Source organism: Oncorhynchus mykiss, chromosome 2 (assembly GCF_013265735.2).
Source record: "Oncorhynchus mykiss isolate Arlee chromosome 2, USDA_OmykA_1.1, whole genome shotgun sequence".
Classification (NCBI taxonomy): domain Eukaryota; kingdom Metazoa; phylum Chordata; class Actinopteri; order Salmoniformes; family Salmonidae; genus Oncorhynchus; species Oncorhynchus mykiss.
The window spans coordinates 103,198,584-103,226,202 of record NC_048566.1 but is presented as its reverse complement, the minus strand read 5'-3'; the positions used below and the strand labels follow the sequence as shown (position 1 = coordinate 103,226,202).

Sequence of the window (27,619 nt, the reverse complement as noted above, 5' to 3'; positions counted from 1 at the left end):
GATTGCAGCCCAAATAAATGCTTCACATAGTTCAAGTAACAGACACATCTCAACATCAACTGTTCAGAGGAGACTGCTTGAATCAGGCCTTCATGGTCAAATTGCTGCAAAGAAACCACTACTAAAGGACACCAATAAGAAGAAGAGACTTGCTTGGGCCAAGAAACATGAGCAATGAACAATAGACGTGGAAATCTGTCCTTTGGTTTGATGAGTCCAAATTTGAGATCTTTGGTTCCAACCGCCGTGTCTTTGTGAGACACAGAGTAAGTGAACGGATCTCCACATGTGTGGTTCACACCCTGAAGCATGGAGGAGATGGTGTGATGGTGTGGGGGTGCTTTGCTGGTGACACTGTCCGTGATTTAGTTAGAATTCAAGGCATCCCATCTGGGTTGAGCTTATTGGGACTATCATTTGTTTTTTAACAGGACAATGACCCAAAACACACCTCCAGGCTGTGTAAGGGCTATCTTACCAAGAAGGAGAATGATGGAGTGCTGCATCAGATGACTTGGCCTCCACAATCATCCGACCTCAACCCAATTGAGATGGTTTGGGATAAGTTGGACTGCAGAGTGAAGGAAAAGCAGCCAACAACTGCTCAGCATATGTGGGAACTCCTTCAAGACTGTTGGAGAAGCATTCCAGGTGACTACCTCATGAAGCTGGTTGAATGCCAAGAGTGTGCAAAGCTGTCATCAAGGCAAAGGGTGGCTACTTTGAAGAATATAAAATTGATTTTGATTTGTTTAACACTTTTTTCGTTACTACATGATTCCATATGTGTTATTTCATAGTTGTGATGTCTTCACTATTATTCTACAATGTAGAAAATAGTAAAAATAAAGAAAAACCTTTGAAGAAGTAGGTGTGTCCAAACTTTTGGCTGGTTCTGTATTACAGTAATTGTACTGTATATATTTGTTTAAACAAATTATCATCAGCAACAGAGGTATACAGAACACCTGAAACACAATTAATACTTTGAAACACAGTGGAACATTGTAAGACATATTTCAAACATTTGTGGATTTCTATCATGTGGTGTCAATCATGATTGTCCATGTTTATATCCTTTCCAGCATTTGCTTTGTTTGTCAATGGAAGTTTTGAATAAAAGAACATGGTTCGAACAACTAAAATATAATAAATCATATCAAATCAAACTTTATTTGTCACATGCGCCGAATACAACAAGTGTAGACCTGTTTCCTCCAGCATCTTCACACTGTCCTTTGCTGCTGTTCTGGGATTGATTTGCACTTTTCGCACCAAAGTAAGTTAATCTCTAGAAGACAGAACGCGTCTCCTTCCTGAGCGGTATGAAGGCTGCGTGGTCCCACTCTTCCTTAACCATGTCTCAGTAATGACCAACACATCTGGATTGGAGCTGTGAATCCACACTTTCAATTGATCCATTTTAGGAAATAAGCTTCTAGTATTAACGTGCAGAGAACCCAGGCTTTTACGAGAGCAGAAATCAGTGAAGCAGATATCATATCAGAGCACAAGTCAGAATTGGGGCTAGCAACAGTAGATGGGCCAGGGTGTACATGCACATTTCCAGATATCATCAACAGTAAAACAATCAGGGCACGGCAGAGGACAGGGAGAGCTCTGCAGTGCTGATTTATGACATTTGAATGTGCATCAGATGGCAACAAGATCAGGTGTTGGAACAAACAGTCTCTCCCACGGCTGGCTAAAAAAGCAAGTTCATAGTCAACAAAGCACGCAGGAGTCATGAGGCAAATAGCATCAAGCACAAGAAAAATATATAACGACTTGGGGCTAGCCATTGTAAGTTCAGAGTCACTCGCCCCAAGTGCTGGAGTGCTGGAGGCGAGAGCGAAAGCTCCAGAGAGAGGGGGGAGTGTGGCGGGGGTACCTGTACCATACAGGGGAGACAGACCAGGGCAGACGGTGAACAGATCGCAAGGTAGAACCCAAGCAGCAGTGTGGCAGGCAACGGGAGGCTTCGCCATTCCTCTACCTTGACTTCTGCTTTGATTGTGATGCCTCAGAAGGAGCCTTCTTAGCCGGTTTCCTTTCTGACTGTGTATGCTGGGTGCAGAAATGAAACAATCAGCAATGAAAAACAAATCACTCTTATTCAACACAAAACAGATTGTCAACATACAGATATGATATCCGATGCCTCAACTCTAAATGAATGGAAAATACAGGCACAGAATAATTCCTCGTTATATGTACATATCTACCTCATTAACTCATACCTCTGCACATCAACTCGGTACTGGTACACCGTATATACAGCCAAGTTATCATTCGTTACTCTTATTATTACGTGTTTTACTTTTCTCTATTTTATTTCTCTCTGCATTGTTGTGAAGGGCTCGTAAGCATTTCACTGTTACACCTGTTGTTTACGAAGCATGTGACGAATAAACATTTATTTGACATTATTTATGGAAATTAGCAGTTATGGAAAAAGTACCCAGTTGTCATACATGAGTAAAAGTAAAGATACTTTAATAGAAAATGACTCAAGTAAAAGTGAAAGTCACCCAGTAAAATACCCAGTAAAATACTAGAGTAAAAGTCTAAAAGTATTTGGTTTTAAGTATACTTCAGTATTAAAAGTAAAATTATTTGCAAAAATATACTTAATTAAGTAGACAATCCAAACAGCACAATTTTCTTGTTTTTTTTATTTATGGGTAGTCAAGGTCACATCAACACTCAGACCTAATTTACAAATGAAGCATGTGTGTTTAGGGAGTCTGCCGCATCAGAGGCAGTAGGGATGAATTCAACCATTTTCCTGTCCTGTTAAGCATTCCAAATGTAATGAGTACTTTTGGGTGTCAGGGAAAATGTACGAAGTAAAAAGTACAATATTTTCTTTAGGAATGTAGTGAAGTAAAAGTAAAAGTTGTCAAATATGTAAATAGTAAAATAAAGTACAGATACCCAGAAAAACGACTTAAGTAATACTTTAAAGTATTTGTACTTAAGCACTTTACACCACTGGAAATGAGACCTTTCCAATTCATTTACGACTGATGAAATGGACTCTTCTCAACACGAATACAAACATACACACTTTTTTGGTAACTATCACTTTAATTTAGGAACAAAATTGGAATCAACCACACTGATCGACATAGCTTATTAAACTCACATTTACTGTAGCTAGATGGTTGCACAAGAACAAACGAAAACGGTAGGGGGCAAGGTCAGACAGCCAGACTGCATGTAATGCATGTTCTTCAAATTACTTGATGCACGAGTTCAACATATGTGTTGAGCTCCTTGTTCTTCGTTTTATTGCAATTTCCATGCATACACCACGCGTGTTGTGTACCTACTCTGTAAATTACAGCTTCTACCCAGTAGGCGGCAGTGTTGTATAAATGGCTTTTATTTGGAAGTTCCGGACTTTTTTCGTTTACCAGAAATAGTTGGGAGGAACTTCCGTTGTTTCAGTCTCCGCTGATTGGTTAAATTTGAAAAATATTTAGTCCGCGAGGTAGAGGGAACGTTGGAGCTGGAAGCAAGAAATCAAACCATAACAATTCACCATGATACGACCTACGTGAGTAGAAAAATTACGATTTCAATAAAGAAAACATGATTTATTATTAAAGTTATTTGCAAATAACCAATATCTTTAGACCGCTATTTTCGTAATGTAAACCACGTCAAGTTGTCGTTAGCTGGCTAACGCTAGCCGACCAGGTCAACTAAGGCTAAATTGGTCGAGTCGCTAACTTGGTTACCTGTTGTTGGGTTTTTCATTTGATTTGCTTAGGAAGCATAAAACCCCCCGTAGACCTGCTCCAAAGAAGCCATCCAGCAACCAGAAAGATCCAGTTGGTGTAAGTAAACGACATTCCTTACTAACTAGTCAGCACGTTTGGAAAAAATGTATCTGCCACTGAGTTGGTTACTGTGATCGGTTTAATGATTTCCTCCATTCTCCTGCATGGCAAGATTAACTTAACTAAATCAATTTGCAAACAGATATATATATATATATATATCTCTCTCTAATTGGCTGGATCATATAGTTAGCCAATTAGATTAATTCCATGGGCACAATTTCAATGTGATGACGCTCGATCAGGTCCCCAACCCACCTGTCTCCAGACATTCAATACATGTGGCTCTGCTGTAGCTTTATCATAGAACTTGATTTACTCTTAATTAATTAATATATATATTATAGCCAATGAAGCCAATGAAAACCATGTCTGTAAGTGTTTGATAAAGTGTCCCCCAAATTTCCTATGTAGTACACTCCTTTTGACCAGAACCCTACGCCCCCCGGTCAAAACTAGTGTACTAATATAGGTCAAAATTAGTGCACTAAATATGGAATGTGTTATTTGGAGCTCAGTCTCAGACTACTAGAGAAAGAGTTGGGGGATGTCAGGCCACTCCTACAGGACTACTCTGAGGTGCATCATGTTGTAATTGTTTTAGCTGTAGTTATTGTATTGTTTTGGTGCTGTCTCTCAGGTTTACTGTCGTGTGAGACCTCTTGGAGTGGAGGATGAGGAGTGTTGTATTGAGGTGATCAGCAACACCACCATCCAGCTACACGCTCCTGACGGACTCAAAGCCAACAGGAATGGAGAGTTCAAGGAGGTATGTTTGTCTGAAACCTCTGTGTGACATGTATTTGTGAAATCTTAGCTATTTCCGCTGCTGCTGAAGAAGAAACTGAAAAGCATGAGTTGACAGACACCCTAAGAATGTAGGAGTGCATGTACGACCCATATACGGGTTGTACATGGCATATTTGGGCACTGATTAATGCTTAAATTGGAATGCAGTGGCTGTACAGTAAAATGCTATACACGACGACAGAGCTCTGGCTCTGCGCTTCAGGTCGCTGTCACTATAATAATGTTTACATACTGCTTTACTCATCTCATATGTATGTAATGTGTTCTATTCTACTGTATTTCACTCAATGATACTCTGACATTGCTCATCCTCTTTTTTATTTCTTAATTCCATTTTACTTCTAGATTTGTGTGTATTGTTGTGAATTGTTAAATACTTCTGCACTGTTGGAGCTAGTAACAAGCATTTCGCTACACCTGCAATACACATATTTAGCAGATGTTATGTTGCCAAAATAATTTGATTTGTATGTCTTTTGTCTGACAGCTGTCCCATCCCTCCTGCTAATTTGACAACTTTTGCAAAAAAAAATGTAGTCTGAGGGAAATGCTGGATACGACTTGATGTATTTTGATAGATCAGATGTTGAGGAATGTAATAAACACTACTTTAGACAGCCGCCGCGGCCAAAACACTAGGGACTCCATTCTATGCACACCACAATTATCGTTTTCCTTGAATTGCATTGTGAAAGACAACACTAAGATCCTATTTCATCATTTAGCTAGTCATATTGGTAATATAACATGCTTTCAAATGATGCCCACTGGACCCATAATTGCGTAAAAAAAAAAATGTAATAGTGATGGTGGAGGTAAGTCAAGGGGTATGAATACTTTCTGCAACCACTGTTAACCTGTGTTTCATGTCTGTCATTAAAGCTAAACAAGGTGCTGTATGTGTGTCCTGGCATCAGACAGACGGCCAGAGAGATTTGGGCTAACAGGCGCTTTGCTTTGACAGACGCAGTACTCCTTCAAGAAGGTGTTCTGCATTAAGACGTCCCAGATGGAATTGTTTCAGGATGTTGCCAAGCCCCTCGTGGATGACCTCATTCACAGTAAAAATGGTAAGGGGAAAAACCGGTTCATAACCCTTTCATCTTCTGTTCTGTTGCCCAACAGCTGGTCATCTGTGATCAGAGGCTCGGCACTCTTCAGCTGCTGTTTGACAGGAAGATGAACAGGCCCCTGCAGTTTTATACAGTGGGATGTTATTACAAGGTCCGGGTCAATTAAACCCTCATGACCTGTACCCTGTATTGGTATGTTAATGGGGGTGAACTGCATACATGACTTCTAGATGGGTTGCTTAGCAACAACCTCAACTATGGTATTTTAATGGGGGTGAACTGCATACATGACTTCTAGATGGGTTGCTTAGCAACAACCTCAACTATGGTATTTTAATGGGGGTGAACTGCATACATGACTTCTAGATGGGTTGCTTAGCAACAACCTTAACTATGGTATAAAAAAAACAGACGGGGTTGGCTGAGATTGTTGACAACGTATCTATAATTTGTCTCCAATGTTTATTGAAAACAAGATGCAATGCGCACTTGTCTCAATACATCGTTATAGTTGATGGTTACCTAGATAGCTAATTTGAACCATATTAGCATAGACATGACAGTGATGACATGATCAGTCAACACCTCAAAACAAGACATGCTATCTACAACGAGATGAAACGAGCCACCTAGGATTCTCCACATGGCAGCTTGTTGTCATTGCTGCTAGCTGTCTGGCCATCCAGAACCATAACACATAGCAGCTTCTTGTCATTGCTGCTAGCTGTCTGGCCATCCAGAACCATAACAACACATAGCAGCTTCTTGTCATTGCTGCTAGCTGTCTGGCCATCCAGAACCATAACAGCCCATGGCAGCTTCTTGTCATTGCTGCTAGCTGTCTGGCCATCCAGAACCATAACAACACATAGCAGCTTCTTGTCATTGCTGCTAGCTGTCTGGCCATCCAGAACCATAACAACACATAGCAGCTTCTTGTCATTGCTGCTAGCTGTCTGGCCATCCAGAACCATAACAACACATAGCAGCTTCTTGTCATTGCTGCTAGCTGTCTGGCCATCCAGAACCATAACAACACATAGCAGCTTCTTGTCATTGTAGCTAGCTGTCTGGCCATCCATAACAACACATGGCAGCTTGTCATTGTAGCTAGCTGTCTGGCCATCCAGAACCATAACAACACATAGCAGCTTCTTGTCATTGCTGCTAGCTGTCTGGCCATCCAGAACCATAACAACACATAGCAGCTTCTTGTCATTGTAGCTAGCTGTCTGGCCATCCAGAACCATAACAACACATAGCAGCTTCTTGTCATTGCTGCTAGCTGTCTGGCCATCCAGAACCATAACAACACATAGCAGCTTCTTGTCATTGCTGCTAGCTGTCAGGCCATCCAGAACCATAACAACACATAGCAGCTTCTTGTCATTGTAGCTAGCTGTCTGGCCATCCAGAACCATAACAACACATAGCAGCTTCTTGTCATTGCTGCTAGCTGTCTGGCCATCCAGAACCATAGCAACACATGGCAGCTTCTTGTCATTGCTGCTAGCTGTCAGGCCATCCAGAACCATAGCAACACATAGCAGCTTCTTGTCATTGCTGCTAGCTGTCTGGCCATCCAGAACCATAACAACACATAGCAGCTTCTTGTCATTGTAGCTAGCTGTCTGGCCATCCAGAACCATAACAACACATAGCAGCTTCATGTCATTGCTGCTAGCTGTCAGGCCATCCAGAACCATAGCAACACATAGCAGCTTCATGTCATTGTAGCTAGCTGTCTGGCCATCCAGAACCATAACAACACATAGCAGCTTCTTGTCATTGCTGCTAGCTGTCAGGCCATCCAGAACCATAACAACACATAGCAGCTTCTTGTCATTGCTGCTAGCTGTCAGGCCATCCAGAACCATAGCAACACATAGCAGCTTCATGTCATTGTAGCTAGCTGTCTGGCCATCTAGAGCCATAACACATAGCAGCTTCTTGTCATTGCTGCTAGCTGTCAGGCCATCCAGAACCATAACACATAGCAGCTTCTTGTCATTGCTGCTAGCTGTCTGGCCATCCAGAACCATAACTACATTTTTATAGCGTGCGCGTTGTTTTTCTTACGTTGTCAGATAACCTGTCTATCCACTTGGAACTAACTGCTGGAAACGGGGAAGGACTATCTGAACTTTGAGTAACTTGTTTTCCATTGCAAAATGTTTTGCTACGGTGTGCACTAATGCATGTACGACCCTGGAATGTCTTACCAGCTCGTGTTGTATGTCTATTAATCAGGATGTCTGTTCTTTCCCTTCTCCAGGTCTGCTGTTTACCTATGGGGTGACGGGCAGTGGGAAGACCTTCACTATGACTGGGTCTCCAGGACAGGGGGGGCTCCTGCCCCGCTCCCTAGACATGATCTTCAACAGCGTCGGCCCTTACCAGGCCAAACGATTCGTAAGAGAAATAACAAAGTTTTTGTTTTTATGTTTTCGTCTTCAAAGCTGGTCTAATGTCCATAACACATACCATGTGTTATAATGATGTTGAGACTTGGTTAGAGAAATCTCCCAGCTTCGATCCATATTGAATGGGACAGTCTGGTAATTCCACTGTGATGTGCAGGTGTTAAAGACAGATGATAAGAATGGTATGGAGGTCCAGAATCAGGTGGATGCTCTGTTGGAGCGCCAGAAGAGGGAAAACCAGCCAACTGTTGTCCCTAAAACACCCTCCAGGTGAGTGTTTTTATAATGAGGAAGCCTGGAACTCAATCTCTCTAATATATTTTCCCTGTGTGATTGTAATACTGTATGTCAATGGAATATGTTTTATTTCGGCCCTATAAAAGTTGCGATGCGGAGAATGTGGACAACAGAATCACGGAATCAAGACATTAAAACATAATTAAACAATATTCAAATGTATTGAACTTAGTAGGGAATCAACTAAATGTATTGAACTTAGTAGGGAATCAACTAAATGTATTGAACTTAGTAGGGAATCAACTAAATGTATTGAACTTAGTAGGGAATCAACTAAATGTATTGAACTTAGTAGGGAATCAACTAAATGTATTGAACTTAGTAGGGAATCAACTAAATGTATTGAACTTAGTAGGGAATCAACTAAATGTATTGAACTCAGTAGGGAATCAACTAAATGTATTGAACTTAGTAGGGAATCAACTAAATGTATTGAACTTAGTAGGGAATCAACTAAATGTATTGAACTTAGTAGGGAATCAACTAAATGTATTGAACTTAGTAGGGAATCAACTAAATGTATTGAACTTAGTAGGGAATCAACTAAATGTGTTGAACTTAGTAGGGAATCAACTAAATGTGTTGAACTTAGTAGGGAATCAACTAAATGTATTGAACTTAGTAGGGAATCAACTAAATGTATTGAACTCAGTAGGGAATCAACTAAATGTATTGAACTTAGTAGGGAATCAACTAAATGTATTGAACTTAGTAGGGAATCAACTAAATGTATTGAACTTAGTAGGGAATCAACTAAATGTATTGAACTCAGTAGGGAATCAACTAAATGTATTGAACTCAGTAGGGAATCAACTAAATGTATTGAACTCAGTAGGGAATCAACTAAATGTATTGAACTCAGTAGGGAATCAACTAAATGTATTGAACTTAGTAGGGAATCAACTAAATGTATTGAACTCAGTAGGGAATCAACTAAATGTATTGAACTCAGTAGGGAATCAACTAAATGTATTGAACTTAGTAGGGAATCAACTAAATGTATTGAACTTAGTAGGGAATCAACTAAATGTATTGAACTCAGTAGGGATTCAACTAAATGTATTGAACTCAGTAGGGAATCAACTAAATGTATTGAACTTAGTAGGGAATCAACTAAATGTATTGAACTTAGTAGGGAATCAACTAAATGTATTGAACTTAGTAGGGAATCAACTAAATGTATTGAACTCAGTAGGGAATCAACTAAATGTATTGAACTTAGTAGGGAATCAACTAAATGTATTGAACTCAGTAGGGAATCAACTAAATGTATTGAACTCAGTAGGGAATCAACTAAATGTATTGAACTCAGTAGGGAATCAACTAAATGTATTGAACTCAGTAGGGAATCAACTAAATGTATTGAACTCAGTAGGGAATCAACTAAATGTATTGAAAATGAATTAATTTGTCCAAGTTTATCATAAGACATGAATAGAATGCATCGGTGATTTGTATTTCCTGTAACTATGTAGCCGTTAGCGATCATGCTAATGAAAAGTCTTCTGGTAGATGGAAAAGCTTTTCCTAAAAACATGTGATTTTGCTAACGAAAACCTAAAATGGTGAGAAACTAAAATGGCCACAAATGTATTTTATAAAAATCACAATTCAATCATATACTGTAGAATCGCCATACAGATGGTGTCGGCACCTCAGTATGGTGATAAATTGTATTGTGAGGTCCCTGGCAGTTCTCAGCCCTATGTAATACTAAGGGCTTTAAATGACCACCTGCCAAATGTGGGTAGATTTAGGTATTGGCAGGTGAGACGGTCTATTCCACCAGCCACGTTGGCGGGTGGTCAATTTGCATGGCTCTACAGTGTGAGCATTTTGTAAAATGTTTATTTAACTAGGCATGTCAGTTAACAGATCCTATTCACAAGGACTGCCAAACCCGGGAGAAGCTGGGCCAATTGTGCGCCGCCCTATGTGATTCGCTATCATGGTCGGATGTGATACAGCCTAGATTCGAACCAGGGACTGTAGTGCACTGAGATGCATTGCCTTAGACCGCTGCGCCACTCGGGAACCCAATATTAAGCATTACATTTACACATTATAAACTGGGTAGTTCAAGCCATTGTCATGTCTTTACTATCATTAAATTGAAAACATAGTTTTATCAAAGATTCCCTGTAAATAGTATAACACGATCAAAGTAAGTAATCGTGTACCTGTAATTTAACTAGGAAATAAGGGCACCAAGGAAAGTATTCAGATTACTAAGTAATCATTTCCCAATATAACCATAGCCCCTCCCTCTGTCACTCAGGAACTTGTTCCAGTGTCTCCCTGCCCCTCCCCCTCGGGAGCATAGCCCACTGTGGCCCCTCCCTCTGTCACTCAGGAACTTGTTCCAGTGTCTGCCTGCCCCTCCCCCTCTGCAGCACAGCCCACTGTGGCCCCTCCCTCTGTCACTCAGGAACTTGTTCCAGTGTCTGCCTGCCCCTCCCCCTCTGCAGCACAGCCCACTGTAGCCCCTCCCTCTGTCACTCAGGAACTTGTTCCAGTGTCTGCCTGCCCCTCCCCCTCTGCAGCACAGCCCACTGTAGCCCCTCCCTCTGTCACTCAGGAACTTGTTCCAGTGTCTGCCTGCCCCTCCCCCTCTGCAGCACAGCCCACTGTAGCCCCTCCCTCTGTCACTCAGGAACTTGTTCCAGTGTCTGCCTGCCCCTCCCCCTCTGCAGCACAGCCCACTGTAGCACCTCCCTCTGTCACCCAGGAACTTGTTCCAGTGTCTGCCTGTCAGCTAGAAATCTTTACCATGGGGTGTGTAGGCTACCTGCCCCTCCCCCTCCGCATCACAGCCCACTGTAGACCCTCCCTCTGTCACTCAGGAACTTGTTCCAGTGTCTGCCTGTCAGCTAGAAATCTTTACCAAGGGGTGTGTAGGCTACCTGCGCCTCCCCCTCGGGAGCACGGCCCACTGTGGCCCCTCTCCCTCGGGAGCACGGCCCACTGTGGCCCCTCCCCCCCTCGGGAGCACGGCCCACAGTGCTGACGTTACAAGCGCGGTTCAGAAATTAGGGGGAAACTATTTATTAGAGAAGAATGGAATAACTTTTTCAACGCTATTTAAGGATATTATATTTATCATGTTTCATGTTGGATTTATTAACTACAAAAAGGTTAAGATGTGTGTTTTAATCCTGGTGCTGCTCTGCACACACACGCTTGTTAGCTAGCTAGCTCTGGTCCATCATTAAGTCAACTCCAGGAAGTTCAGACATTCACGGTTCCTCCACAGAAGCCGCTCCTCTTAGGTATAATTCTGTGAACCTAATTCAGATAATGATATCATAACAAGATGCCCAGTGCTTCAAGCCTCCTCCGCTACCCTCGCTTGCTCTCTCCCGACACGCAAAATGTCAGTCGCATCTCACTCCCTACACGTGTCTGTCGCCCATGTAAACAAATATAGCTTGGCACGCGCCATAGCAAGCTGCTCTATCCGCAATGATTGGTGAAGTCATTTAATGTTGAGCTGAAGGTGAATAATTGATTCTTTCAGAGGTTTAAAATGGAACAGAAAGGCACAATATTACCCGGTATTTTGTGTTTGTTCCCGATTCAGAACTTTATTTTGTGGGTCGGAACGGTTGACCAAAAATAAATATGGTTTTGTTCAGAACGGAACGATTCAAAATTAATTTTGGTTCCAACCCCTGGTTTCCAGGCAGAGGCTGGACCCAGAGTTTGCAGACATGATCAACCCAGAGGAGGCCTGCAGGGCGGACGGGGTGGACGAGGACAGTAGCTACAGTGTGTTTGTGTCCTACATCGAGATATACAACAACTACATCTATGATCTGCTGGAAGAAGCCCCCTACGACCCCATCAAACCCAAGTAAGACAGTTACAGCAGCTGGATGGAAATGGATATCGCTTTTTATTTTTCATGTTTCGGTCAGTCTATAGATATGGCAAGTATAACTAGTGAAGTTATGGATTAAAATCCTAACCCAGTATATTTTAATTTCTCAGCATAACCCTAGATGAGGCTAATTCCTAAAATACAGAGCATTTAGAAGGTATACAGACCCCTTCCCTTTTTCCACATTTTATTACATTACAGCCTTATGCTGAAATGGATTTTTAAAATCCTCATCAATCTACACACCTTAATGACAAAGCAAAAACAAGTTTTTAGAAATGTTTGCTAATTTATTAAATAAAAAAACGCTATCGCATTGACATAAGTATTCAGACTCTTTACTCAGAACTTTGTTGAAGGACCTTTGGCAGCGATTACATCCTAGAGTCTTCTTGATTATGACGCTGCAAGCTTGGCACACCTGTATTTGGGGAATTTCTCCCATTCTTCTCTGCAGAGCTTCTCAAGCTGTCAGGTTGGATGGGGAGCGTCGCTGCACAGCTATTTTTGGGTCTATCCAGCAACGTTAGATCGGGTTCAAGTCCGGGCTCTGGCTGGGCCACTCAAGGACATTTAGAGACTTGTCCCGAAGCCACACCTGCGTTATCCTGTTGAAAGGTGAACCTTCACCCCAGTCTGAGGACCTGAGTTCTGGAGCAGGTTTTCATCAAGAATCTCTGTACTTTGCTCCATTCATCTTTCCCTCTCCTGACTAGTCTCCCAGTCCCTGCCGCTGAAAAACATTCCCACAGCATGATGTTGCCACCACCATGCTCCACCGTAGGGATGGTATTGGCCAGGTGATGAGTGGTGCCTGGTTTCCTCCAGACATGACATTTGGCATTCATGTCGAAGAGTTCAATAATCAGACCAGAGAATCTTGTTTCTCATGGTCTGAGAGTCCTTTAGGTGCATTTTGGCAAACTCAAGCGTCATTTACCTTTTACTGAGGAGTGGCTTCAGTCTGGCCACTACCATAAAGGCCTGATTGGTGGTGTGCTGCGGAGATGGTTGTCCTTCTGGAAGATTCTCTTATCTCCACAGAGGAACTCCAGAGTTTTGTCAGAGTGATCATCGGCTTCTTGTTTTGGTATCAGTCCCCAGATCTGTGCCTCAACACAGTCTCTGAACTCTATGGATAATTCCTTCGATCTCATGGCTTGGTTTTTCCTCCGATATGCACTGTCAACTGTTGGACCTTATATAGACAGGTGAGTGCCTTTCCAAATCATGTCCAATCAATTGAATTTGGAAAGTCCTTGAGTGGCCCAACCAAAGAACAGACTTGAATCTCATTGAAAATATGTGGATAGACTTGAAGAATGCTGTTCACCACAGCTTCCCATCTGACTTAATAGAGCTTGAGAAATCTGCAAGGAATAATGGGAGGAAATCCCCAAATCCAGATGGCTCGGAGCTGATACAGACCTGCCCCGAGACGGCTCGGAGCTGATACAGACCTCCGCGAGACGGCTCGGAGCTGATACAGACCTGCCCCGAGACGGCTCGGAGCTGATACAGACCTGCCCCGAGACGGCTCGGAGCTGATACAGACCTGCCCCGAGACGGCTCGGAGCTGATACAGACCTGCCCCGAGACGGCTCGGAGCTGATACAGACCTGCCCCGAGACGGCTCGGAGCTGATACAGACCTGCCCCGAGACGGCTCGGAGCTGATACAGACCTGCCCCGAGACGACTCGGAGCTGATACAGACCTGCCCCGAGACGACTCGGAGCTGATACAGACCTGCCCCGAGACGACTCGGAGCTGATACAGACCTGCCCCGAGACGACTCGGAGCTGATACAGACCTGCCCCGAGACGACTCGGAGCTGATTACAGACCTGCCCCGAGACGACTCGGAGCTGATACAGACCTGCCCCGAGACGACTCGGAGCTGATACAGACCTGCCCCGAGACGACTCGGAGCTGATACAGACCTGCCCCGAGACGACTCGGAGCTGATTACAGACCTCCCCGAGACGACTCGGAGCTGATACAGACCTGCCCCGAGACGACTCGGAGCTGTAATCGCCACCAAAGGTGCTTCTACAAAGTATTTACACGGCTGTGAATACTTATGCAAATTAGATTTCTATATATATATATATATATATAATGCAAACATTTCTAAACTTGTTTTCACTTTGTCATTATGGGCTATTATGATGTCATTATGGGGTATTGTGTGTAGATGGGTGAGAACAATTATTTAATCCACTTGGAATTCAGGCTACAGCACAACAAAATGTGCAATAAGTCAAGGGGTATGAACACTTTCTGAAGGCACTGTGTGATGTTTCATATCAGAGTAGTAGCTATCTCCTGGTCCTACTGGCTACTGGAAGGTATAGTTTCATATCAGAGTAGTAGCTATCTCCTGGTCCTACTGGCTACTGGAAGGTATAGTTTCATATCAGAGTAGTTATTGCAGTCAGATAAATGTTTGTGTGTTCCTTACTTTGTTAGGTGGAATGGAGGAGGTACTCCTCAGAGGCAGCCCAACCAAGAGTTCATGTATGTCACATATAGAGCATACTCATTTAGCTACATGTGTAATATACCCTAATACTGAATGTTGCAACCAGGAAGTGTTCATGGAATTGTCTGTTGTGCTTTGTAGTGGCAGAAGTGCTTCATTTAATCATGTTGAATGCTCTCTTGCTTTGTTTGGAATGTTGCTTGTCTTTCTATGTTGCTTTAGTCTTGACTGTAGCTTTCTGTGGCTGCCATCATAATACAAGGCATTAGCCTGGTTCCAGATCTGTTTGGAATGTTACGAATGACCATTGTTGTTGGCCAGACGACACAAACAGCTTGGACCAGGCTAGCTCAGCTCATTATCAGTCAGTTGACACTCGGTGTCTCTCTGTAGACCGCCCCAGTCTAAGCTCCTAAGAGAGGACCAGAACCACAACATGTACGTGGCCGGCTGCACCGAGGTAGAAGTTAAGTCTACAGAAGAGGCCTTTGAAGTGTTCTGGAGAGGTAAGATCGTCTCAAACCTTCACTACGTAATCAATTACATTTTATTCAAGGGCGCAGCCCGATTTCCACCGTTTGCACAGTTATTGGGGGGCGATTGGTCTGTCTGTAAATGCAGACTTATTATTATTATATATATTTTTTTTAACAGCAATAATGTTTTCTTAAAGTGCTTTACTCGTCCTAGCCACCCAGAGACCAAGCAACATTTTCATACTATCACAGCCCGTCCATTCTGTGTTTGACCTGGGCCCTATCATGTTCTTGAGTAGGTAATTGAGGTTGGTTGGGTGATTTGGTCGAGCTTGATCTCCTGTTCCTTGTTTATAAGTCGGAAGAAGAGGCGTATAGCCAACACTCAGCTCAACAGTCTAGTCTCCCACACAGTGTGATGTTGTATAGCCAACACTCAGCTCAACAGTCTAGTCTCCCACACAGTGTGATGTTGTATAGCCAACACTCAGCTCTACAGAGTCCAGTCTCCCACAGTGTGATGTTGTATAGCCAACACTCAGCTCTACAGAGTCCAGTCTCCCCCACAGTGTGATGTTGTATAGCCAACACTCAGCTCTACAGAGTCCAGTCTCCCACACAGTGTGATGTTGTATAGCCAACACTCAGCTCTACAGAGTCCAGTCTCCCACACAGTGTGATGTTGTATAGCCAACACTCAGCTCAACAGTCCAGTCTCCCCCACAGTGTGATGTTGTATAGCCAACACTCGGCTCTACAGAGTCCAGTCTCCCCCACAGTGTGATGTTGTATAGCCAACACTCAGCTCAACAGTCCAGTCTCCCCCACAGTGTGATGTTGTATAGCCAACACTCAGCTCTACAGAGTCCAGTCTCCCCCACAGTGTGATGTTGTATAGCCAACACTCAGCTCAACAGTCCAGTCTCCCCCACAGTGTGATGTTGTATAGCCAACACTCAGCTCAACAGTCCAGTCTCCCCCACAGTGTGATGTTGTATAGCCAACACTCGGCTCTACAGAGTCCAGTCTCTCCCACAGTGTGATGTTGTATAGCCAACACTCAGCTCAACAGTCCAGTCTCCCCCACAGTGTGATGTTGTATAGCCAACACTCGGCTCTACAGAGTCCAGTCTCCCCCACAGTGTGATGTTGTATAGCCAACACTCAGCTCAACAGTCCAGTCTCCCCCACAGTGTGATGTTGTAAAGGTGTATTGATGGTAGGCTGACTGTCTATGTTACAGGACAGAAGAAGAGGCGTATAGCCAACACTCAGCTCAACAGAGAGTCCAGTCGCTCCCACAGTGTCTTCATCATCAAACTGGCCCAGGCCCCTCTAGATGCAGATGGGGACAACATCTTACAGGTAATATCATATATAGTAAATGTCCCTTTTGTCTGATTCCATTGCAGAGAATGAGATAATCTCGCTGCTTAACCAATCGGAATCCATGTTTCAAGATGATGGTGCTTATGTGGCCTGGGAAATGTTCTGTGTTGACTCTGAAAATAACATTGACATATGCAATGACTCAGTGACTGGGTTTGTCGGGAAGTGGATAGAGGATGTTGTTCCTACAGTGACTGGGTTCATCAGGAAGTGGATAGAGGATGTTGTTCCTACTGTGATGATTAGAACCTATCCAAACCAGAAACCCTGGATAGATGGCAGCATTTAACCACAGAAAGGTAACTGGTGAGACATTTTAAGCATCTTAACTCCCGGGTCAGACGACATGTGCAGACCAGCGGGCTGGAGTCTTTACTGGCAGTTTCAATCTCTCCCTATCCCAGTCTGCTGTCCCCACTTTCTTCAAGATGTCAACCATTGTTCCTGTGAGTAAAGTTAACTGAACCGTGCTATGTACATAATCATTGGACACTGGTCACTTTAATAATGTTTACATCAGGCATTCCCAAACTTTCTTGTCCCATGACCTCATTTTGATATCTGAAAATTCTGTGACCCCAACCATGTGAAAAAAATTAACAGCAGCCAATGTTTACTTTTTAATTTTTTGGCTATAGCAGTCAATTGTAAAATGAACAGTATTTTTGATTGACTTCTCAACTCACCACCACTAATGAGATAGGTGTGGCTTGATGCATGTTGCATCAGAGCTTCTCAAAGTCAGGGGGCGTGGTCGACAGTGAGCACCTCATCTCTGCTGTCACATCCAACCTGGATCGATTTTTGGTTTTAATGCAGACGAGAGCACTGAATCCAGCCTCACATCGATGTCAGCTGGCGACGGGTACTCTCAGTTTAATGGAGTTGGAAGTCTAAGATTTCCCAGGTCTGGATTCCCAGTGGTTTTGAACGCAGCATTAATGCTCAGAGGGAGATGGCAGGGTGTTCCCTTTTGATTCAGGACCCAAAACTCCTCCTTAGTGACCCGGGAATGTGTTGTCTGCAGCATTCGGTCACATGACAGCCCAATCAGCTGTTCGATTTCACTCACTAGCATGTCAACTGAGCCAAACGGCTTGGGAAGTAGGCCCCAAAGAGCTCTTTCGAGTGTTGGAGGTGAGCAATCATATCTCGGGTGGGACACTGATGCTGTTTTCTGTTAGAAACATACACAGCCTAGGGAAGGGGGTAAGAATGATTTCCTCTGAATCCACTGATTGGATCACTCATCTGCGGAACGTTTTTGTATTTCCCGTGCATGCTTGCTAAGCTGTGGATATTTATTTTTAAAGATGGTCACACGCAGGATCATTTAGCGATCTGTTGGCAGATCGGTCGTACCGACTTCAGACGAGTCCCGTCACGTTTCCGTGTGGGGACTCGGCATGTCTCCTGGTCTGCCAAACACTGCTGTAGCTTTGCCACCTTCCACTGCAGATGTGAAAGGCTGACATCGACATATCTCTAGCCTAAACATAATCATTTCTTCCCCCTATGGGGGTGTGGACATTGACTATAGGGGGATTAAAAATAACTGTCTAGTTGAAGAGTAAATATGTATAAATGTTTTGACTTTGTGCTCAGGATAAGAACCAGGTGAGCGTCAGTCAGCTGTGCCTGGTTGACTTGGCGGGGAGTGAGCGCACAAGCAGGACCCGGGCTGAGGGCAACCGCCTCAGAGAAGCAGGTGGGTTCTAGTCACTTTCCGTTCAACAATGTCAGGGTTCTCCCCAGGAGGTTTTAACAAGGTGGGGCTCCTGGGTACAATGGGGGGCATCTGCCATCTAGAGCCTTCAATGGTATTAAACCAAAGGGAGTTCTTTGGGGAGAACCCTGAGTATAAATGTTACCCACTACCAGAAAACAGTCTTTACTTGGACTGCTGAAGAAAGCTCACATTTTCTTCAGGAATTATGTCTTGTAAGTTGAAATGTATATTTCTGATTTCAGGTAACATCAACCAGTCACTCATGACTTTGAGGACGTGTATCGAAGTGCTTCGGGAGAATCAAATGTGTGGTACAAACAAGGTTCGGACTGTAATACATTCTGGAGCATTTATGTACTCCATACTATCCTTGTGTATATGATGCTGTAGGCAGTGGAGCCAACTAGGTACAGTTGGGGATATGTATCTGTACTACACCACATTATCTGGCTGTACCGCTCTGTAAATGGCCATGCTGCATCACAGGGTCTGTATTTGGCAGAGTAGACGGGCCATGCTGCATCACAGGGTCTGTATTTGGCAGAGTAGACGGGCCATGCTGCATCGCAGGGTCTGTATTTGGCAGGGTAGACGGGCCACGCTGCATCGCAAGGTCTGTATTTGGCAGGGTAGACGGGCCACGCTGCATCGCAGGGTCTGTATTTGGCAGGGTAGACGGGCCATGCTCCATCGCAGGGTCTGTATTTGGCAGAGTAGACGGGCCATGCTGCATCGCAGGGTCTGTATTTGGCAGAGTAGACGGGCCATGCTGCATCGCAGGGTCTGTATTTGGCAGAGTAGACGGGCCACGCTGCATCGCAGGGTCTGTATTTGGCAGGGTAGACGGGCCACGCTGCATCGCAGGGTCTGTATTTGGCAGGGTAGACGGGCCACGCTGCATCGCAGGGTCTGTATTTGGCAGGGTAGACGGGCCACGCTGCATCGCAGGGTCTGTATTTGGCAGGGTAGACGGGCCACGCTGCATCGCAGGGTCTGTATTTGGCAGGGTAGACGGGCCACGCTGCATCGCAGGGTCTGTATTTGGCAGGGTAGACGGGCCACGCTGCATCGCAGGGTCTGTATTTGGCAGGGTAGACGGGCCACGCTGCATCGCAGGGTCTGTATTTGGCAGGGTAGACGGGCCACGCTGCATCGCAGGGTCTGTATTTGGCAGGGTAGACGGGCCACGCTGCATCGCAGGGTCTGTATTTGGCAGGGTAGACGGGCCACGCTGCATCGCAGGGTCTGTATTTGGCAGGGTAGACGGGCCACGCAGCATCGCAGGGTCTGTATTTGGCAGGGTAGACGGGCCACGCTGCATCGCAGGGTCTGTATTTGGCAGGGTAGACGGGCCATGCTGCATCGCAGGGTCTGTATTTGGCAGGGTAGACGGGCCACGCTGCATCGCAGGTTCTGTATTTGGCAGGGTAGACGGGCCACGCTGCATCACAGGGTCTGTATTTGGCAGGGTAGACGGGCCAGGCTGCATCATCATATGCTTGTGATGCCTGTAATACCTTCTGCACATTATGTTGATAAGTATCTTAATTCATAGTAAATCATCCGAGGACAAAAACCAAACTACTTTAATCTGTGTAGAATCTTTGGTTGCTCTCGCTGGGTTTCCATCCACTTTGGTGACAGGTTTTCTTGTGACTTTTCTAGGATCTGCGTAAAGTAAATGGGTCCATTTTCCCACCAAATGTACTTGAGGATAACAATCAGTGATGACGTAGTGCATAAAATGTTCCATACGTTTGCATCACATTTTCAACTCTACCGTTAGTTTAGTCACAACTGTTGCATTAAATAGTCTGGTCTTGACATGCTCTCTAGCCAACAGCTGGAAGATACAGTGCTGGTAGACTATTCTACATGATGCCATTGTGGATGAGAGTGAGAATATTTATTTTATTAGTCAAACTGCAGTCAAGTGTCCGTCGTCATGTCACCAGAATTAGACCCTGGATATTTATTGACAGGAGCATGAAGCTCGTCACCGTGCAATTCCACCACCCTGTGAAGTTCATCACTTCTAGCATCTGTAGCTTAATAAACGGCATGCTTTCCTAAATCAGGGGGAGGACTCCAGTTTACTTCCATAAGATGGTTATTATATCAATATTTGTGCATAAAATCATTTCCGCTGTAATTTCTCGCATAATTAATTTTAGACACAGAGGTCCCACCGCGTTGAACACATTTTTGTCCTTTATAAAGTTGTTCCAGTTTCCATCACAACTGTCTTGACTTTACACTCAACTGTGGATGGAAACGTGGTTAGTGCCTAACAAAAATGGTTGCTATGCAGGTTAGTGCCTAACAAAAAATGGTTGCTATGCAGGTTAGTGCCTAACAAAAATGGTTGCTATGCAGGTCAGTGCCTAACCAAAAATGGTTGCTATGCAGGTTAGTGCCTACCAAAAATGGTTGCTATGCAGGTTAGTGCCCAACAAAAAATGGTTGCTATGCAGGTTAGTGCCTACCAAAAATGGTTGCTATGCAGGTTAGTGCCTACCAAAAAATGGTTGCTACGCAGGTCAGTGCCCAACAAAAAATGGTTGCTATGCAGGTCAGTGCCCAACAAAAATGGTTGCTATGCAGGTCAGTGCCCAACAAAAAATGGTTGCTATGCAGGTCAGTGCCCAACAAAAAATGGTTGCTATGCAGGTCAGTGCCTAATGTCTGAAGCTACAAAAGTCTACAGTAGGAAGGGCAGCAAAATGTATAGAATTAGTAATTTAATAGGGTCTTTATGAGCAAACTCTCCATTTGTCTAGTTTCATAGCTCTTTATTTACTTTGATAAATCCATGATAATGTTGAATGATTTCTCCTGGATCAGGAAACGTACACAGCATTCTCTGTACAGGCCAGATTGAATTTCAAAAGTTAAACCTTGTTTTCCGAGGTCAGGCGGGGAGCAAGGTTTATCCAAACCTCAACTGTTGGAAATCAAATGCTAGGCTAGAAGCTGTGTTAATACATGTCGTATTGCTTGTAATAACATTGGTCGCGTGTCAGAGAGAATGTTGGTCTGTGTGAATCGTTAGGCCTGAAGTTTAAAGTTGAGCCCCGGGTTAACCTACATGCTAATCCAGCCCAGAGCGAGTCTAGCCTGGGGCTAAGAACAAGGCACCGTGAACAGGCCTAATGGAAGTCTTTCTCTCTCTTCTACACACAGATGGTTCCATACCGTGACTCCAAGGTGACTCACTTGTTCAAGAACTACTTCGACGGAGAGGGTAAAGTACGGATGGTTGTATGTGTCAATCCTAAAGCCGACGACTACGAAGAAACCATGGTGAGTCCATTATCCCCTACGTGGAATAATTCTCCCACCGTTTATTGTTTTTAGGAATGTATGTGTCTTTGGCCTGACATTCTTCTATGGTGACAAAATGACTGCTTGATTGAACCCGCAACTTGGCTTTGAGCTCGATGCTTTTACTTACTGAGCCACACCGGTCCATGGGTGGTCTGTTTGTTTCTGCAGCTGGGGGTCTGTCTGATCTGTGTGTTTCTACTGCTGGGGGTCTGTCTGATCTGTGTGTGTTTCTACTGCTGGGGGTCTGTTTCTACTGCTGGGGGTCTGTCTGACCTGTGTGTTTCTACTGCTGGGGGTCTGTCTGATCTGTGTGTGTTTCTACTGCTGGGGGTCTGTTTCTACTGCTGGGGGTCTGTCTGACCTGTGTGTTTCTACTGCTGGGGGTCTGTCTGATCTGTGTGTGTTTCTACTGCTGGGGGTCTGTCTGATCTGTGTGTTTCTACTGCTGGGGGTCTGTCTGATCTGTGTGTTTCTACTGCTGGGGGTCTGTCTGATCTGTGTGTGTTTCTACTGCTGGGGGTCTGTTTCTACTGCTGGGGGTCTGTCTGACCTGTGTGTTTCTACTGCTGGGGGTCTGTCTGGCCTGTGTTTGTTTCTACAGCTGGGGGTCTGTCTGGCCTGTGTGTGTTTCTACAGCTGGAGGTCTCTGTCTGTGTGTTTCTGCAGCTGGTGATCTGTCTGATCTGTGTGTTCTGCAGCTGGTGATGCGTTTTGCTGAGATGACCCAGGAGGTGGAGGTAGCCAGGCCCGTGGACAGGCCCATCTGTGGCTTAGCTGCTGGGCGCCGGCAGAAAAACCAAGCCTTCAAAGACGAGTTGTCGCGACGCCTGGAGGAACGAGGAGGTCCTGTCAATACAGGTAGAGAGGATGACTGTTGCACTTTGAGTAATAATATATAGCATGCCACTTGCCAGAAGCTTTTATTCAAAGTCACTCACGGTACAGTGGGGGTATACAGTGCCTTCAGAAAGCATTCCTACCCCTTGACTAATTCCACGATTTGTTACAGCCTGAATTCAAAATGGATTCAATTGTTTTTCTCACCCGTCTACACACACTACCCCATAACGACAAAATTATAACATATTTTTATAAATGTATTGAAAATAAAATACATATCTAATTTTCACAAGTATTCACACCTCTGAGTCAATACATGTTAGAATCACCTTTGGCAGTGATTTGTGTCTTTCTGGGTGAGTCTCAGTGCTTTGCACACCTGGATTGTACAATATTTGCCCATTATTCTTTTCAAAATTATTTAAACTCTGTCAAATTTGGTTCTTGATCATTGCTAGATGACCATTTTCAAGTCTTACCATAGATTTTCAACTTGGCCACTGGAGGACAGTAACTGTCTTGGTAAGCAACTCCAGGGTAGGTTTGGCCTTGTGTTTTAGGTTATTGTCCTGCTGAACGGAGATTTGATCTCCCATTGTCTGGTGGAAAGCAGGCTGAACCAGGTTGTCCTCTAGGATTTTGTCTGTGCTTAGCTCCATTCCATTCCGTTTCTTTTTAATCCTGAAAAACCCCCTAGTCCTTAATTATTACAAGCATACCCATAACATGATGCAGCCACAACTGTTTGAAAATATGGAGAGTGGTTCTCAGTAATGTATTGGATTTGCCCCAAACAGAACACTTTGTATTGAGGACAAAAGGTTATTTTCTTTGCCACATTTTGTTGCCGTATTACTTTAGTGCCTGACGCATGTTTTTCTTCTTTTCACTCTGTCAATTAGGTTACGGAGTCACTACAATGTTGTTGATCCATCCTCTACTATCACAGCCATTCAACTCTGACTGTTTTTAAAGTCACCATTGGTTTCATGGGGAAATCCCCAAGGAGTTTCCTTCCTCTCCAGTAACTGAGTTAGGAAGGACGCCTGTATCTTTGTGGTGACTGGGTGTATTGATACACCATCCAAAGTGTAATTAATAACGTCACCATGCTCAAAGGGATATTCAGTGTCTGCTTTTATTTTTTTTTACCCATCTACCAATAGGTGCCCTTCTTTACAAGGCAGTGGAAAACCTCCCTGGTCTTTGAATTACAATTATCTGTATGTGTGGGGTACAGAGATGAGGTAGACGTTCAAAAATCATGTTGAACACTTATTGCACACAGTGAGTCCATGCAACTTATTATGTGACTTAAGCACATATTAAGGCTTGCCATAACAAAGGAGTTGAATACTTATTGACCGAAGACATCATTTTCTGGGGAAAACATTATTCCACTTTGACATTATGGAGTATTGTGTGTCGGCCAGTGACCATGTTAAATTCAGGCTGTAACAACAATGTGTAAGTAGTTGTTCGGTTCTTATTTTTCAGAGTAAATCACTCACGGACACTAGAGAAGCTTTAACCAAGTTTTATTCTTCCCAAAGGTTCTGATATATATCCCACTTAAGACCCTCCTTCTTCCCAATGGTTGCATCTTATGGTTTCACAGGAAGAGAGTAAAAGGATACCAAATGTTTATTACTTCCTGATGACTCTGTCCTCACCTCCTGATCTCAACCCCTCTTTCACCTAATCCACAGATGTCCACCTGTCTCCCCTGTATCAACACATGTCTGTCCTGACCTCAACCCCTCCTTCACCTAATCCACAGATGTCCACCTGTATCAAGACGTTGCTCTCCTCTTGTCCACCCAACACATTCCACAGCTATCTGTCTTTCTACAGAGACCCAGTCTCTTTCACTCCTTAATATACTATGCGTCTGATCTATCATGTCTTTTAATGTCTCAATGTTCAAACTGTTGAACCCAACTAAGTCCAGGTGTGAATACTTGCTGAAGACACTACATGTTGTTTCTCGTAGGAGTGTGTTATCTGAAGGTGGTGTAAATGATGGGCCGCTGGTGCCACGGTCTTATCCAATGGGTTGTACTTATGAACTGTGGTCTGTGTTCCCCTCTGGGTCTAGAATCCACCCAGTCAGTGATGCACCAACTGCTCCAGAACCTTCCCCCTCTGCCTGCCAGCGAGATCACGGACCCCCATGATGACATCACTCTGCCCCGCCTCATAGAGGTGCTGGAGAAGAGACACAAGATCAGGCAGATGATGACCCAGGAGTACAACAGGGCTGGTAAGATGGTGACCCAGGAGTACAACTGGGCTGGTAGGATGGTGACCCAGGAGTACAACGGGGCTGGTAGGATGGTGACCCAGGAGTACAACGGGGCTGGTAGGATGGTGACCCAGGAGTACAACGGGGCTGGTAGGATGGTGACCCAGGAGTACAACGGGGCTGGTAGGATGGTGACCCAGCAGTACAACGGGGCTGGTAGGATGGTGACCCAGGAGTACAACGGGGCTGGTAGGATGGTGACCCAGGAGTACAACGGGGCTGGTAGGATGGTGACCCAGGAGTACAACGGGGCTGGTAGGATGGTGACCCAGGAGTACAACGGGGCTGGTAGGATGGTGACCCAGGAGTACAACGGGGCTGGTAGGATGGTGACCCAGGAGTACAACGGGGCTGGTAGGATGGCGACCACAAACTCGTGAAGCTGTGATGGGGCTTTTTGATCATGTCTTAATTAGTTTTCCTTTCCTCCTCCAGCCGACATGTTGAAGTCCATGCTCCAGGAGCTGGACAGTAGCCTGGTCTCCAAGGAGAACTTGATCCAGGACCAGAGAGGTCAACTGGGGGAGAAGGACAAGACCCTTCATAGCCAGAAGACTGAGATAGACCGTCTGGAGAAGAAGTCCAAGATGCTGGAGTACAAGGTAAACACAATGAAATAGTACCCAATACACTGCTGGCCTTCACCATTCACTACAAGGTAAACACAATGAAATAGTACCCAATACACTGCTGGCCTTCACCATTCACTACAAGGTAAACACAATGAAATAGTACCCAATATACTGCTGGCCTTCACCATTCACTACAAGGTAAACACAATGAAATAGTACCCAATACACTGCTGGCCTTCACCATTCACTACAAGGTAAACACAATGAAATAGTACCCAATACACTGCTGGCCTTCACCATTCACTACAAGGTAAACACAATGAAATAGTACCCAATATACTGCTGGCCTTCACCATTCACTACAAGGTAAACACAATGAAATAGTACCCAATACACTGCTGGCCTTCACCATTCACTACAAGGTAAACACAATGAAATAGTACCCAATACACTGCTGGCCTTCACCATTCACTACAAGGTAAACACAATGAAATAGTACCCAATACACTGCTGGCCTTCACCATTCACTACAAGGTAAACACAATGAAACAGTACCCAATACACTGCTGGCCTTCACCATTCACTACAAGGTAAACACAATGAAATAGTACCCAATATACTGCTGGCCTTCACCATTCACTACAAGGTAAACACAATGAAATAGTACCCAATACACTGCTGGCCTTCACCATTCACTACAAGGTAAACACAATGAAATAGTACCCAATATACTGCTGGCCTTCACCATTCACTACAAGGTAAACACAATGAAATAGTACCCAATACACTGCTGGCCTTCACCATTCACTACAAGGTAAACACAATGAAATAGTACCCAATATACTGCTGGCCTTCACCATTCACTACAAGGTAAACACAATGAAATAGTACCCAATACACTGCTGGCCTTCACCATTCACTACAAGGTAAACACAATGAAATAGTACCCAATATACTGCTGGCCTTCACCATTCACTACAAGGTAAACACAATGAAATAGTACCCAATATACTGCTGGCCTTCACCATTCACTACAAGGTAAACACAATGAAATAGTACCCAATACACTGCTGGCCTTCACCATTCACTACAAGGTAAACACAATGAAATAGTACCCAATACACTGCTGGCCTTCACCATTCACTACAAGGTAAACACAATGAAATAGTACCCAATACACTGCTGGCCTTCACCATTCACTACAAGGTAAACACAATGAAATAGTACCCAATACACTGCTGGCCTTCACCATTCACTACAAGGTAAACACAATGAAATAGTACCCAATACACTGCTGGCCTTCACCATTCACTACAAGGTAAACACAATGAAATAGTACCCAATATACTGCTGGCCTTCACCATTCACTACAAGGTAAACACAATGAAATAGTACCCAATACACTGCTGGCCTTCACCATTCACTACAAGGTAAACACAATGAAATAGTACCCAATACACTGCTGGCCTTCACCATTCACTACAAGGTAAACACAATGAAATAGTACCCAATATACTGCTGGCCTTCACCATTCACTACAAGGTAAACACAATGAAATAGTACCCAATACACTGCTGGCCTTCACCATTCACTACAAGGTAAACACAATGAAATAGTACCCAATACACTGCTGGCCTTCACCATTCACTACAAGGTAAACACAATGAAATAGTACCCAATACACTGCTGGCCTTCACCATTCACTACAAGGTAAACACAATGAAATAGTACCCAATACACTGCTGGCCTTCACCATTCACTACAAGGTAAACACAATGAAATAGTACCCAATACACTGCTGGCCTTCACCATTCACTACAAGGTAAACACAATGAAATAGTACCCAATATACTGCTGGCCTTCACCATTCACTACAAGGTAAACACAATGAAATAGTACCCAATACACTGCTGGCCTTCACCATTCACTACAAGGTAAACACAATGAAATAGTACCCAATATACTGCTGGCCTTCACCATTCACTACAAGGTAAACACAATGAAATAGTACCCAATACACTGCTGGCCTTCACCATTCACTACAAGGTAAACACAATGAAATAGTACCCAATATACTGCTGGCCTTCACCATTCACTACAAGGTAAACACAATGAAATAGTACCCAATACACTGCTGGCCTTCACCATTCACTACAAGGTAAACACAA

The 27,619-nt window shown here is 44.1% G+C and overlaps 1 protein-coding gene across 3 annotated transcripts in view; it reads left to right on the top strand.

Moving 5' to 3' along the window:
• Positions 1-2,966: 2,966 nt before the first annotated feature.
• kif23 (kinesin family member 23) overlaps positions 2,967-27,619 on the top strand; it is a 40,851-nt gene continuing 16,198 nt past the window's right edge. For 2 of the 3 annotated variants that reach the window (XR_005039328.1, XM_036961375.1), the window contains exons 1-16: positions 2,967-3,562; positions 3,779-3,845; positions 4,489-4,617; positions 5,623-5,728; positions 8,007-8,143; positions 8,312-8,424; positions 12,134-12,304; positions 14,801-14,848; positions 15,207-15,319; positions 16,533-16,654; positions 18,284-18,386; positions 18,650-18,729; positions 21,591-21,710; positions 22,433-22,592; positions 24,673-24,837; positions 25,315-25,481. Coding sequence is in view for 2 of the 3 variants with exons in the window: in XM_036961375.1 (XP_036817270.1) it covers positions 3,549-3,562; positions 3,779-3,845; positions 4,489-4,617; positions 5,623-5,728; positions 8,007-8,143; positions 8,312-8,424; positions 12,134-12,304; positions 14,801-14,848; positions 15,207-15,319; positions 16,533-16,654; positions 18,284-18,386; positions 18,650-18,729; positions 21,591-21,710; positions 22,433-22,592; positions 24,673-24,837; positions 25,315-25,481 (1,815 nt within the window). In the remaining variant the exon portion in view is untranslated. The remainder of the gene's footprint in view (positions 3,563-3,778; positions 3,846-4,488; positions 4,618-5,622; positions 5,729-8,006; positions 8,144-8,311; positions 8,425-12,133; positions 12,305-14,800; positions 14,849-15,206; positions 15,320-16,532; positions 16,655-18,283; positions 18,387-18,649; positions 18,730-21,590; positions 21,711-22,432; positions 22,593-24,672; positions 24,838-25,314; positions 25,482-27,619) is intronic. The other variant, XM_036961383.1, reaches the window with a different exon arrangement.